Raw genomic sequence first — 15,123 nt, forward strand, 5'->3', positions numbered from 1 at the left:
GAACATCTATTATTAGGCCCAGCACAGTGCTAAATACTTTAGGGAAAAATATAAGAAGAACATCACATTGTCCTTGTCCTTAAGCTGTTTATAATCTAGCGATTTGTGATTGTAAGGACACATTTTTTAAATTTATGTTTTTTATTGGGGGTGGAGGGGCAGAGGGAGAGGGAAGGAGAGAATGCCAAGCAGGCGCCATGCCAAGTGCAGATGCAGGGCTCAATGTTGGGCTGGACGCAGGGCTCGATCTCACAACCCTGAGATCATGACCTGAGCAGAAATCAAGAGTCGGACGTTTAACTGACTGAGCCACCCAGGTGCCCCTCATAAAGACACATTTAAAAAATTCTAGGACCTAACACCTTTTTTTTTTTTAAGGACCTACCACCTTTAAGTAAAATCATCTTTGAAAGTAATCACTTTGGAAGGTTATACACTTATTTCAATAACCCTGCCATTGCTCAAAACATTTTTTGCATCTATTCCTTTGGGATTGCCCTTGGAGTCATTATACAAATCATGGAAGAAAAGCAAACTCATTGCTCCTCTATCTTCCTCAAGCACCCAGCTTAGTTGCCTGAATTAATCAATAGATTTGGTGTTCAGTGACTTCTGTTTATTTTTAAATCTCAAATTTACCCTAAAAGACGAGTTTTGCTGTTCTTGATGACTTTCTGAAGAAGGTACCACAGCATGGCTGGACAGTAAGTAACTGGAGGACCAGGGGCCTTTCTCATCGTCTTTGCATCTCCTGCAGCATCCAGCTGGGGGCTTGTCCGCAGCCGGAGTGCAAGGTGCATATGTTGACCTGAACTGAAGGGCCAGGAGCACATTCGCTGTTCAGCTGGAGAGAGCAGGGTGGGTGAAGGGTAAAGGCAAGGAAGAGTTCCAGATTTCTTTCTGTGCTGTCATTTCAGTGTTTTCTTTCACCACTTCTTAGGCATCTGGCTGTGACAATGAAGGACAGAAAGGTCTGCCCGAAGCTGGCAGCAGATTTTCCCAATACTCCCTTCTAGCCCTGTGTTTGAAAAAAAAAAAATTAATTAAAAAATATATGCCAATTTTCTAAGTCCAGTATGTTTTATATATATTTGTGTGTGTGTGTGTGTGTGTGTGTGTGTGTGTTTGCCAAACATACACACAGGTGTGGTGGATGATCAGGCTAAAGTAGAACTTCAGTTTCAACGTACAGACTGGAAAACTATGTCCATTAAAGCCTTTCTCACATTTCTATCAAAAGCAATCATTGGAGACACCTGGGTGGCTCAGTCAGTTAAACATCTGCCTTCAGCTCAGGTCATGATAACAGTCTCCTGGAGATCGAGCCCCACATGGGGCTTCTTGCTCTGTGGGGAGTCTCCTTCTCTCTCTTCCTCTGTCTGCCACTCCCCCTGCTTGTGCTCTCTCTCTCCACCCCCCATCATATAAATAAATAAAATCTTAATAAAAAAAAAGCAATCATTGGGTTTCATACCACGTTTCAGAAAAAGACTTGTTTGAAATCTAGAGGTATTTAGAATCACCAGGAAGGACAACTAGACCCCCCAAGCAGGGGATATCTGGAGTGACGTGCTGAAAAAGCCAGGGTCTGAAAGGGAAGTAGCAGACAGAGAAGAATGCGATGCCTGTGGCATGAGAAGTACAGGCAAAAGTTCCCAGTGGAAGCATGTAAGGAACCATGGCAGCACTCGTGAAGATCTGCCAGGCCCAGAAAATGCGGACTTCCTGTTAGGCTGCAGGCCAAGTACAGTTTACTCCCCCTTGCCATCCTCTCTTCTCTCCCTTTGAATCTGAAGAGGTCAGAAATCCTGGTTAGCAAGATGGGAAGGGAGAGCTGGAAGCATAAGATGGACAAAGAAGGGTCAGCCTGGCCTTCCATAGTTTCCTGCCTATTGAAGACAACTGCTGGAAAACAAGAGAAAATATAAGTTTCGTGTGTTCCAAATTTTGATTTTATGTGGAACCGAACACTTTCTTTTTTTTCTTAAATCAGGCTCCATGCCCAGTGTGGAGCCCAGTGTAGGACTTGAACTCACAACCCTGAGATCGAGACCTGAGCTGAGATCAAGACTCAGACACTTAACTGACTGAGCCACACAGGTGTCCCTGGAACTGAACACTTTTAATTACTGAATTAAGATTGTGTTTGCTAAATAAAGTGGTCATGGAGCTTTCTATTGCCTAAGACTACCCAACAAAGTCTTGGGGACACGTCAGTATTTTCAAATAGGCAGAGAGGAAAGATATCACCCAATGAGCAGGTTTAAAGAGACAGGGAGACAAAATTAGAGTTGCATTCTGATTATTATATTTCATGAATCCTGTTTGTTTAATATGACAATTATAACAATATTGTAAATGTTATTTACTAGCTTTACATTTTTATAATAATCTACAAAGCTTGAAAGACTTAATTATAATTACAGAGCAGAACACAGTGGTTCTAATCCTTGATGATGTAAAAGTAATGGTATCACTTAAAGAAGCCAAGAGGTAGATGAGGGAGGAAGAGTAGAGGGGAGCAGAAAGAGTTAATTCTTGTTTTACAGAGTGGAATTAAGAGATACTGCTTTACATCAATGGATAAAGAAATAGGTGGTTAAATAGAACATTCAAACTTATAAAGATAACCAACAGAAGAAATAAAAATGTAATAAATCAAAATTGGAAAAAGTAGAACAGGGAGAAAAGGGGAATGTTATATGATTTAAACGCCTCAGCTTTTGTAAAGGGTTAGCAGTAATCACAGCTTAAAATTGGTAAAACCAGACATAAGGTATATGACTTCAAAACACAAATGGCAAACAGGTCATCACCTCTGGGAATGGAACTGGTGTAAGGAGAGGGGCAGCTTTTAGTTTCAATCTTACATACTCTATACTTTTTTAATTTTTATTGCATGCATAGGGTTTCTAACAATAAATAAAACGAGATTAGAGAAGAATAGTAATGTTAATTAAACAATTCCTACCTGGCTCGAATCCAGGGTTTGGTGTGCATATTAAGGCTACTTCCCCAACTACCGTGTTTGTCCGAAGCTGGGGGCAAAAAGCCCCTTTCGGGGGCCAGCTCCTCTGCGATTGCCCTGATGTGGTAGGGCTCGAATCCACAGCACCCGCCAATGTACCTGACCCCTAGATTGTAGGCCTCTCTGGCATATTTTGAATATCCCATCTGGTTGCAACTCTGGGCTCTAGTCCTGTAACACAATAGTCACAGTACTGTCCCTACATTCAAATCACAGGTGCTCTGATAGGCACTTTTGAAAATTAAAACACGTTGAACTTTAGATTATGCTCGTTTTTTTCATTAACATTGACTGTTTTGTCTTACGCAGTCTCTTTTCGTAAGACTGCACCATAGCTGTTCATTATAGCCGTTTCCATGTTGTCAGCACAAGAAAACGCAAGGACCGCTCCTACGCCCTGAGCTTACCAAAGGGGTATTCCGGGAGATCCACAAACCCGCCTTTGCCACAGTCAGGGGTGTGGAAGCCCAGGGACTGCACCATCAGGTGTGCTTTCAACCCTGCGGCCCGCAGGCCCTCCTTCATGAGCTGCATTGTCTTCAAGCTGGTGCTGGGCCCAAAGCGGCAGTTCACGCCCACGATTGCAGCCCCTATGCAAAGAAATAAAGAGCTTTTACATTTTACTTATTTTATTTTTTAATCGTTGGAAATTGCCTTGGAGATTAGTTATCTTTCTCCACCTCCCAACTTTTACCAAGAGGGAAACCAATGCCAGTTAGTTCTTCTGTTCTGAACTGCTCTTACAAGATTAAGCAACCATTGTTAAATTTGATAAACAGCTGAACTCATGATCACATTATGGGTCCCAATTACCTGCCTTCACCAGCTTAACAGCACATTCTCCAGGTGTCACACCACGCATGTCTCCGTCCGGGCCTATGCACATGGTAGCTGCCACAGGCTTACCCGATTCTTTTAAGACTTCCACAGCCCATATGGCTTCTTCGGCATGCTCAAAATACTAAGAGAGATTTCACTTTTTCTATTGGTCCAAACGTAAAGCAGATTTTGAAAGGTGGAATGCAAATGTTGCAAAATAGTTATAAAAATGACCAAGTATGTGTGGTAAAACTTGCTGAGGAACAGGTCTTTAGCAAAGTGAAGAATACTTTTCTGAGTAAACATTTTAATTCCTTTTTTTTTTTTTTAAAGATTTTATTTATTTATTCGACAGAGATAGAGACAGCCAGCGAGAGAGGGAACACAAGCAGGGGGAGTGGGAGAGGAAGAAGCAGGCTCATAGTGGAAGAGCCTGATGTGGGGCTCGATCCCGGATCGCCAGGATCACGCCCTGAGCCGAAGGCAGATGCTTAACCGCTGTGCCACCCAGGCGCCCCAACATTTTAATTCCTTTAACAATAAAATACAGATTTTCATTCAGAGATCATCAATTCAGCAAGATGAAGACTGTTATGGAAAAAAACAGAAACAAAAACAAAACCCACAAAGGTTTTTAACGTAATTGAGTATTTAAAATCATAATTTTGAAGGAACAAAGGTTATTTTTTTAAAGATTATTATCTATTTATTTGAGAGAAAGAGAGCAGAGAGAGTGAGAACACAAGTGGGGGGCAGAGGGGTAGAGAGAGAGAGAAGCAGCCCAACGCGAGGTTCAATCCCAGGACCCAGGAATGAAAGTTTTACTAATAAATTTTATTATTTTTTTGAAGATTTATTTATTTGAGCGAAAGAGAGAGCATATGTGAGTAGGGGGAGGGGGAGAGGGAGAGAGAGAGAGAATCCCAAGGAGGCTCCCCACCGAGAGTGTAGCCCCATGTCTGGCTGGATCTCATGACCCTGAAGATCACAACCTGAGCCGAAAGTGAGTCGGACACTTAACCAACTGAGCCACCTGGGCGTCCCTTACTAATAAATTTTAGACTCATCTTTTATGGAGCTGCTGTAATCTCTGAAAAATAAGGAATGGTTTATTATACTTTCTACTTCAAAGTGATTTTATATTCACTCCCCTTTAGAGGTTCATAAGTGCTCCATGAAGTAAGGAGAAATATGATGATTTCCCCCAGGGAGACCACTGTGGCACAGAGCAAGGGAGAAGAGCTACTGAGTTTCTTTGTTAAGGGTGGACAGGACACCTTGCCGGTAAACCAAAGTCATTTGCAGGGGTCTTCCTGGGAACCCCCTTAAGGGCCACAATTGAAAAGTTGACCTTAACTAAGTGAAGAAAAGCCAGCCAAAATCTCCCCGTGTTCTTCCTTCTTGACTTAGATTCTGCAGAAGCGGTGGGTGAGGAATAGCAGAGAGAGTCCACAGAGAGGTTCTTACAAAACAAACTTGTGTTCCCATCCGTCTGGAGAACCTGTTGGGTGGTTTGCGCCCATCTCTGCAGATGATTGTTGCCAAGTGCGTTTGCTGGGCTTGGGTGGCCCTGAGCCTTGGGAAGGGTGATGAAGCGAGCTTTTCAATAGATTCAGAGAGTGATAAGGGAAAGAGCACCTGGGAGACTATTGTCCTTGTTGGGGGTAGAGACTTGGGCTGAGAGCTTGACTCCAAGTGGTACCAAAGGTGGGAAATGGGGAATGAGGGCTTTGTAATTTTTGGAAGTGGAAGGAAGAGAATGTTCTGGGCCTTCATGTCCAATCAAAGACCATATTCTTTCTTCAAAATATCACTCAACATGTTATAGCTTGAGTGAGAGCAGAGGGATGGGAGTGAGCAAAGCATGGACAGAGGAGGGCAAGGGAACTACTTGGTACTGAGTATTATTAGCAGGGCCCGCACGAACCTGAGCAGCCACCTACCTCCTAGGTAGGTTCCCTCATAGTCTCCAGCCCCTGCACAGCTCCTTCCAGCCCTGCCCCTCCCACAGGAGAGGTTGCTCCCTGAAGCACTGTACCCTTCTCACCCAACTTCGTAGGGTCCCCTGTGAGTCGGCTGCTACAACCACCCAAAGAAAACCAAGGCTACGGTCAGGCCTGTCCTGGGTCTGCCCTTTGACTTCACTAAAACCTAGCATGCAAGTGAGAGGGTGTTTGCCTTGACTGCAGGGCATGTACATAAACCTTTGACCCTGTACCCTGAGGAAATGAGGGCACAAAGCAGTCCCCTACCCTCATGAAAGCAAAGATTATGTAGTGGGATTTGTCAGAAGAGAGCAACTCCTTTCCCTGAAGTACTAGGCTTACCTCTGCAATCAAGAAGTCCACGTTTTTCTTTATAAAAACCTCGAGCTGGAGTTGAAAGAGTTTTTTAACTCGAACTTCATCCTTGTGGTGTCTGTACAGTGATGTCTGGCAGATCCCCCCTGCTACCAAGGCATCACCTTTGCCAGCCACTTCCCTGGCAAGGTCACACGCAGCCTCGTTCACAGCTTCCCACTGAGGTCAGAGAGCAAGGGTTCAGAACAGATACAAAGGGGGCAATGAGCAAGTAAGAGGAGTCCAAGGCATGGTTTAAACTGCAGTTTGAGGGAGGATGGGGTAACTGGGTGACAGACATGAAAGAGGGCACGTGATGTGATGAACATTGGGTGTTATATGCAACTGATGAATCACTGATCTCCACCTCTGAAACTAATAATACATTCTATGTTAATTAATTGAAGCTAAATAAAATAAAATTTAAAAAACCCTGCAATTTGAGACCAGCAGACTTGGGCACCTTCTCCTTTACTATCAGTGAGCTTCTATTTCCATTATTGGTCTCCCTACATGGCATTTTAGTAAATGTTTGTTTGCCTCCCTCACTGGACTGTGAGCCACTTCAGAACAGGCTCTGTGCCTTTCTTTCATCTTTGTTTTCAGCATAGAGATTGGACTATAACAGGTGTTCAGTAAATGTTGGTTGGTTGACTGAATCAATGGGCATGAACATTGACAAGTATGAACACTTTACATGTGTAGAATACCTCGCAGTACTTCCACAGTCTTCCCCTTCTCTACTTTTCTCAACAACCTGATGCATCTAAGCATAAGTGGTCTCCATTTTGCGCAGAGAAAACCAGTGCTCCCTGCAGCCAAGTGTCTTGCACAAAGTCACATGCCCAACAGGTGGCAAAGTTGGGCATCAAACCCAATTCTTCTCATTCCCAGGCCAGTGCTGTATTCCCAAGGGCCACCCTGTCTCCAGATGGACAAGTTAGAAGACAGTGAGATAAGGTGAGAAGGGCATCTACAAAGTGTTCTTTCTCTACAAAAAAATAACACAGGAGGACCATGTCCTTCCAATGGCCTGTTCCTTCCCAGTCCTATCTTCCTCTCCACTCCAGCTAACAAGGCAGAAAAAAAGCTCATTTGTGTAGTATATATTTGTTTACATAATGATTAATTCCTTAATAGACATTTTATGTGGAGTTTGTAATAAAGTGTAGTAACATATCAGGTCAATTCCATACCTTTTCTTCAAGAGGTTATTTTTATTATACATGATCCCTGACGTTTTCCCTGCCCTCCCTCCACCCCCACCCCCATCAAAAGGCCAGCTTACCTTGCTTTCCATATTGTCCTCACTGGCAGAAAAGGTAAAAGTCTGCATGACATTTGATCCCGCTCTCAGGAATTCTGTGTGAAGTTGACGAACTACAAAGTAGTTTTTAAAATTTAAGTTAAAAAGATAAAAATCATCGGAGCTATCATTTGCAGCAAAAGTAGCTTACCTACTCACAATCTCTTTCAATTAGACACAATTTCAAACCTAGTTCTTATACAAAATTGCAGATTAAGGTCAGTAGAGTTCAAGGACCAGGACATGGCAGAGTAATACTAAATTGGGACTGTTTGGAGTGGCCTCATATTGCCCTGTCCATGGGCTTCAATGGTCTGGTGCAGTCATAGGCAGACATTAAGGTCTGGTTGGCCAATTGCCCCTTGGTTTTTTGGTCTAGAGAGGGTTTATTCATTTGCCTGTGTTGTGGAGGATGTAACTGGTTTTCTTACAGTTGGGAAATCCTTACATGAGGAAATTCTCATAGTGGACAAGGTGTGTGTGTGTGTGGTGCCCCCACCAAACTGATTCAACAGCAGGCAGCTGGAGAAATGCAGTCAGGAGCTTCTGATGGCCTATAAGGACATCCTTCCCACTCTCTTTCTTCATCTCTCCCCTACCCCAATCCTCATCCTTGCTATTTCAACACTTTCTTTCTGGTTTAGCAAAAAGATCTAAAATTAAGAACAAGTTCTCCGTGGGCCAGGTGAAAACTTGGTGCTAAGTGCCAGAGAAACAAAGCTTGGTCCTAACATATAACTCTGAGTGTCTGATGAAACGATAAAATTGGCCAGTGGATATGATGCATTGGGCTTTTCATGCGGGTTGACACACAAGTCCTCACAGCTAGCCCATGTCATACCCTCCTGTGACATGGGTCAAGACCCTGATCCTGGGGCACTTGGGTGGCTCAGTCAGTTGAGCAACAACTCTTGGTTTTGGCTCAGGTCATGATCTCAAGGTCGTGAGATTGAGTCCGTGTTGGGCTCCACGCTCAGCATGGAGTGTGCTTGTCCTTCTCCCTCTGCTCTTCCCCCCACTCACACATTCACTCAAAAACAAATAAATGAATCTTAAAAAGAAAAGGAACTGATCCTTGAACAAGTAAAATGACTTGTCCAAAGTCACACAGCTTGTGGGTGGAAGAATCCAGCATGACCCCAGGTTTCTCAGATACACGGTGCATATATGAATACAACCAGAGCAAATCAAAAGTTCCATTCCCAGCTTGTTTCCATTTCATTCTTTCGCTTTATTTTCCACTTTAATTTAGGAGACTGCTCTCAAAAAAATAAAAATAGAATTAAAGCTCTGGTTTGATGTTACTCGCCAATCCCATCACAGTTTTTACCTCCAACTCTTACTGTTTTGTTCTAGCTCAGGGGATGAGGTGAAACGGTGTTGATTTCTTCACACCCCTCTCCCCCAACAAAACCCAAATGTCTACTATCTATGCTGTGCTAATCTGGTGGTTACCATTAATCCTCTCTACCAAATACGCTATTATAGTATAATATAATGTGAAGCAATAACAGTTTTACTATGTTAAGGAAACTCTTGAATGTCCACAGGGTGAATATTCATGGAACAAATATTAAGATGGTATTTTAGCACTCCCTGTACCTGAAGATGCAAGTGGGTGTGTGGAAGGGGGCAGCTGGGGAGCGAGAGGCCATTTTCTTCTATGTGCTTCAGCCCGTGTACTGTCACTGTCTCTACATCTTGGCGACTGTGGTAAGTGAAACAGTCTTTAGACAACACTCAGAATTATTTACTTATCTTCTCTCAGTCAGATTTAAGCGAACTGTGACTGTCTAAACTAAACAGTCTCGGGGGATGCCGCCACTGACCTGCATCGGGATGGTCTACTACCGCTTCCGGAGTCCAGAGCCCAGCCTTCACATAGCCCCTCTTCTCCAGAGTTATGAGAAAGCTGCCATCTCCAACCACAACCTCTCCACTCTCCAGACGTTCCAAAATACCCTGAAGAAAAGAGGTATGTATCTTAGGTGATTTTTCTTCCTTTTTTTTTTTCCCCCCTAAAAGCAGTCTCCAATTTTAGGAAAAGTGGTACTATGTTCTTTTAGCTCCAGTTCTGTTAAAATCCTCAACGTCTAATAATATTTCAGAAAGATTGAGTATATTATATTTCTTGGACACTCCAGGTATTCGTTTTGTGCAAACTGCTGTGAATATTTTTTCTTAAATAACATTTAATCTGAGTCAAATTATAGTGAAAGTGCTGATTCCATGATAGTTATTTTGGTTTTTCAACATGTTTGTGTCAGACATTGATAGCTGCCTAATTAAATATATTTTCTCTCCTCTTCTTTGTTAATGTATTTCATTTGAGGAGTCAATGTCCCCAACTTAAATTCTTAGGCTCCCTTGCTCCTGGGGGTGGCCACATGACACGGTGTTGGCCAATGAGACATAGGTGGAAGTCAGTTAAAGATTTCTGGAAAAGTTTTGCTTTCCTGATATAGATGGGCACTCCCTTTCGTCTGGGCATTTTTTTCCTCCTTCCTGTCTGGAATGTCACCACAAGTCCTGGAGGTATAGCGTCATCTCTCAGCCCTGCCATTGAAAGCCACACACTAAGGCTGGTGGAGCTGACTAACAGCTGGTGTAACTAGCAGTGGTGTGTGTGTGTGTGTGTGTGTGTGTGTGTGTGTGTGTTTTAATGACAACTTTGAATAGTTGCAGCAGCCATGGATTGCAAGACCTCATGTTAGGTGAAAAAAAAAAAAAGCCTCTTTTTTGTGTAAACCTCTACACAGAATCCTAAGGGACGCACAGCTTCATAACGATGCCCTACATTTTCCAGCATGTTCACATACATGTTTTCATTCGGTACTCCGGACAGCTCTGTGAGCTAGGCAGGGCAGACAGTTTTTATTCCCATTTTATAAATGAGGAAATGGACATTCAGAGAGGCTAAGTGACTTGTCCAAGATCACAGAACTAAGTAAGTAAAAAAGCAGACTTCAGATCTTCTCAATTCCTAATCCAGTCTCTTTCTAGTTTTGACAGAGAGGGCTCCCGACTCTGCTGTTTTTCCATACTTTATATCTAAAAAATGAATTTTAGCTGAATGTGGAAGAAATGTTAATATTTATTATGATTCTCACCTTTTTCTCTATTCCCTCCATACAATGCAATTTGCTCTTCTAATTTTGTAGTTCTGGGACATTAAAAAGGACTTCCATTTTAAACTTTCACCAGACCTTTCCACATGCCAGGTAGAGTTCCAGGCAAGAGGAATAAACATTGGAATAAGACAAGGTCACTGCCCTCATACACCAAATGATTCTAGAGGGGAAAAACACTGGCATACAATCTGGGTGTTATAGGATAGTATCTCACCTCCTACATCCAATCTGTCCCAGGGTTATGACAAGTGTATCTACTTAACAATTCTGAGCACTGTCCCCCTACCCCTTCCTCACTGCCTGTGGACTGTTGAAATGGCCTCCAATTCACTGCAGCCCATGCTGGCATAGCTTCCATTTTTGCAGAGTGAAGTCTTGCCTGACCTACTCTTATTGGGGATGACCTCCTCCTTTGTGTTCTGCCTAAGGCCAAACACCCTCCATTCCTGCATCTATCACCTGTACGGCAATATCTGGTTACCTACCTGGCTCCTCTGTTGGGCTTTAAAATGCCTGAGGCTCAGGTGATGAATCTCATTGGTCTCTATCCCTACCACCTCATACAGCAGCTAACCACCTTGACATACCATGCCAAGAGTTAGCAGACAGGTAAGACTTTTGAAAATGTCTCTTGTCTCATAAATGCTGCAGGTTTGGTCCTGAGGAGGGGGGCGGAAATGAGACTCTTTAATAGAAAATTAGCTAAGGTTTTAAGAAAATTATAAGGCTTATTTTGATTGTATCTTCATGATAATAAGTAAAGTTCAGACATTTTGATCTGTTACCTAGATGTTTGTCCAAAATTTTAACTTTTGCCAGTTTTCTAAACAGCCATTAGCAAAATAACTCCATCGTCAAGATTTGAATTTGGAGCATCTTTCATTCCCTCCTTCACTGCTCTGTTTACCACCTCAATTAATTACTACACGAGGATGATCTAAAGACAGCTCTAATAAGACAGAGGACAGTGTAAGATAAAGATCACGGTAAATTAATTTGCAGTACATTTACTTTCATTCCATTCTCCCTTTCAGTTTGGCAGTGAATCTGCCTCGGAGATGAGAGGGAGCTCCGAGAGGAATTTATGCTTCCTTTTTGCAGATCTCAGTATCTAGACTTCTGGATTTAAGGTCTGGCTTCCGGGCGCCTCTCTTCACACACAGAGGAGCAGACCAACTTCACCCTCTGGCCGGAGGCCGCCAGACATCCATTCTGCTTCAAGCTGCCACCAGGACTGCTCTTGTGGATTAATGAGGCTACTGGAGGTGTCCCCTGTGGCAATTAAATGAATTCTTAAGATGCACCTGTTAGCTGACAGGAGAGGTGAGATTAGCTGCTTCCCACTAACATTTTAACTCTCAGGTCCACCTTAGCGTGGGTTACCATATGATAATCTTGGTGTTGCAAGAGCGGAGGCTGGGAAGAAATTGGACAGGGACAGCATTTTTAAAAAACCTTTTTAAAAATGAGCTAAAGGGGGGCGCCTGGGTGGCACAGCGGTTAAGCGTCTGCCTTCGGCTCAGGGCGTGATCCCGGCGTTATGGGATCGAGCCCCACATCAGACTCCTCCGCTATGAGCCTGTTTCTTCCTCTCCCACTCCCCCTGCTTGTGTTCCCTCTCTCGCTGGCTGTCTGTCTCTCTGTCGAATAAATAAATAAAAATCTTTAAAAAAAAAAAATAAGCTAAAGGTGAACACAGTATTACAGAAAATTTGGAAGAAGAAATCAGCACAACGTCTTTATCTTTTTATTAAGCTCATTTTCTTCAGTGCCCATATTATACTTTTATAATAAGAAAAACATATCCTTTTGTGAGGTAACATTGCCAAAACAGTTTGCTTGTTCCCATACTTAGCTTTTTAATTGGCTGCTTAACAACTTCTTAAGTGGGTGCACCTTTATTTAGGGAGCCCGCCACCCTTGGGCATCTTGGTTGTTCCCAACCTTTTAGAATAAACAGATCAGTGGCTCACATTTCCACGTGTATATAGCTTCTCCCTTCCCCACCCTCACTGAATTTGGGGGCACAGGTGGGCTGCTTTGAGAGATCCTGGAGATGTCCTGTGGCCAACTTCATGGCTTTCCTAATTTTGTTTTGTCACCCCTTCTCCTCACCAAGCACACACCCAGCAGAGAAAGGGGGCGGGGGACAAGGCTCCCAGTTGGTGAGCAGATGGGGAACGAGCCTAGAGAAGGAGCCAGGGAGACCGGTCTGACTGATGAGAAGAGGCCGAGCCCCTCCACCCCACCCTGCACACCCCCTACCTGCTGCACACTCCCCTACCCACCCCTCCTCCTCAGCCTCAGCTCTGGGAGGGTCTGCAGCCCGGACTGGTTTCAGGCCAGCCCTCCGCTTACAGGGCCAGGCTGCCACCCTTCCCAAAACATGAGGGAACTGAGCTCTGGCGCCCGTTGAGCCGAAGACCTGACGGTGTAAATGGGCTGAGGGTAGAAAATGTGAGCATGGCCCCTGAATCCGAAGCTAGATTTCAAATCCCTGCTTCACCGTGGACTAGAATGGGTGACCTTAAACCAGTTGCCTCTCTGGGCCTCAGTTTCCTCACCTGAAAAACGGGAATAATCATGAAAATCAGATAATTTGCATAAAGCAGTCTGCAAACGCGGGGCACTGGGTCAGGGCTCCATACATGTTACCTGAGATTGTTATCTAATCCTGTCGCCAAGATGGTACTGTCATCCCCGGCAACTGGCGATCGCGGAAACCGAGGCCCAGAGCTGTCCAGGTGCCCGGCCAAGGCCGCAGAGCTCGGCCAAGGGCTGAGGTGGGGTTTGAACTCCGGGCACTGGGAGCCCCGCGGCCAGAGGGTCTGAATACCTCGCGGACGCCCAGAAACTCACCTTTTTGGCCCCGGGGCCTCCGGCCGGTGCCATCACGGCGCGACTGTGTGGGCGCCGGGTCCGGGAGAGCGCGCTAGCGGTCGAGCCCGCCCCTTGCCCGGGGGAGGGTCCCCCTCACCCCCCCGCGGAGCCGCCGGCCCGCCGCCCCCGCCGCCCCAGGCTGTCGGCTGGCCTCGGAGCAGGTGCCCGCGCCCTGGGCCTCCGCCTCCGCGGCCTCGCCATGCTCCGCTTCAGCGCACAGCGGTTGCGGGGCCTTCCGCTGCCGGGCCTCCCGCTGCGGGGCTCCCCCGGCCGCCTGCGCTCAGCCTGCGGCCGCCAAGGGTGAGTGGGGGCCCGGCCCGCGCGGAGGCCCGCGGCTGGGCGGCTGCCGGGGCGGGAGCGAGGGCCTGAGGCAGTGTGCCGGGTCAGGGGCGCTTTGGCTTCCGACAAGTTGGCATTTGGATTTCTCCTAGATTTCTGTATGTTTTCTTTTACGTGCACGCACGTACAAAGTGAAAAAGTATCAAAGGGTTCCCAGTGCGAAGCCACTCCTACCCCCACCGTTTTCCCCAGTCAAGTGTTGACAGTGCCTTCTGTATTTTTCCCGAGATTGTCTATGTGTAAGCAAACAGGGGTATATATGTTCCTCTTCGCCTTAAATACACCTTGCTTTGCACAATGTGTCCTGGAGAAGTACACGATCCAGCTAGGAAGAAAGTCATGCAAATAAATGTATTAAACCAGTGAGCAATAATTGTAAAACGAGAGAAGAATGTATGCGGTGAGGAAGTTAAGTGAGGAAGTACGTTTTACTCCATTTGGCTCTTTTCAGCCTGGAACACATTGGATGGTGATCCAAGGTTTATAGAAGCTAAACTTCATGATGATTATGGTTTTTCATAGATTAAAATGATTATAGGTATGTTCTTTAGACAGAAAAATTATTCTCTAGATCCTTTGGGAAAAAAGAAAACAAGAAGTCATGTTCAATTCTTTAGTTCTATTAGTTATCTACAATGGACCGGAATTATATGGAGTGGGGCTCACATGCCTCCTCTTCCCTCCCCTAACCAGGTTGCATCAGTCAGGATTTAGATGCCCCAAATGATTAAAGCAGTACTATGCCAACCTCCCAGGCACTGTTACAATATTAGAGAAACCAGAAGAAACACATTAGTCAGGAAAACTATAGCTACCACAGCCTAGTAAAACTACCATTGACAAAAATTGTCTTCCAGAGAGGAAAACCCACCCTCATCTGCAGAAACAAGGTGGAAAGACAAAGCGGAAACTGTGATCATTGGAGGCGGCTGCGTTGGTGTGAGTCTGGCTTATCACCTCGCCAAAGCGGGGATGAAAGATGTGGTCCTCCTGGAAAAATCCGAGCTCACTGCTGGATCTACCTGGCACGCAGTAAGAAAAGCACCTCGAAACCATCCCACACACTGAACTGTGCACCAGTGCAATCACTTTTCTTCCCCTTCCAACTCCCCACTTCAAGCTCTTTAGAGCCAGTTTCCTTTCAGTAGTGGTGGAAGGTGCGATTACAGTTTAGTTGGTGTACTTCTAGGGTGGGATCAACTTTTCTAATGTCTTTATCTTGGGTTCAACCCTGGCTCTGCCATTTTCTACCCAGCTGGCTTGTGGCCAGTTACTTAAGCT

At 44.9% G+C, this 15,123-nt stretch overlaps 2 protein-coding genes across 2 annotated transcripts in view; one reads left to right on the plus strand and one right to left on the minus strand.

The window, feature by feature from the left end:
- Positions 1 to 317: 317 nt before the first annotated feature.
- On the minus strand, positions 318 to 13,515 carry BHMT2 (betaine--homocysteine S-methyltransferase 2). Its single transcript, XM_040622145.1, is given in 9 exon segments — positions 318 to 1,018; positions 2,972 to 3,164; positions 3,167 to 3,199; positions 3,436 to 3,618; positions 3,842 to 3,989; positions 6,175 to 6,366; positions 7,475 to 7,566; positions 9,322 to 9,454; positions 13,483 to 13,515. Coding segments are annotated over 9 exon segments (1,089 nt in total). The 3' UTR covers positions 318 to 936.
- A 187-nt stretch (positions 13,516 to 13,702) lies between these two features.
- Positions 13,703 to 15,123, plus strand: part of DMGDH (dimethylglycine dehydrogenase) — a 62,244-nt gene continuing 60,823 nt past the window's right edge. The window contains exons 1-2 of the mRNA XM_040621962.1: positions 13,703 to 13,803; positions 14,700 to 14,874. Of these exons, the coding sequence (XP_040477896.1) occupies positions 13,703 to 13,803; positions 14,700 to 14,874 (276 nt within the window). The remainder of the gene's footprint in view (positions 13,804 to 14,699; positions 14,875 to 15,123) is intronic.

This window comes from Ursus maritimus, unplaced genomic scaffold (assembly GCF_017311325.1).
Source record: "Ursus maritimus isolate PB19 unplaced genomic scaffold, ASM1731132v1 scaffold_5, whole genome shotgun sequence".
In the NCBI taxonomy this organism is placed as follows: Eukaryota; Metazoa; Chordata; class Mammalia; order Carnivora; family Ursidae; genus Ursus; species Ursus maritimus.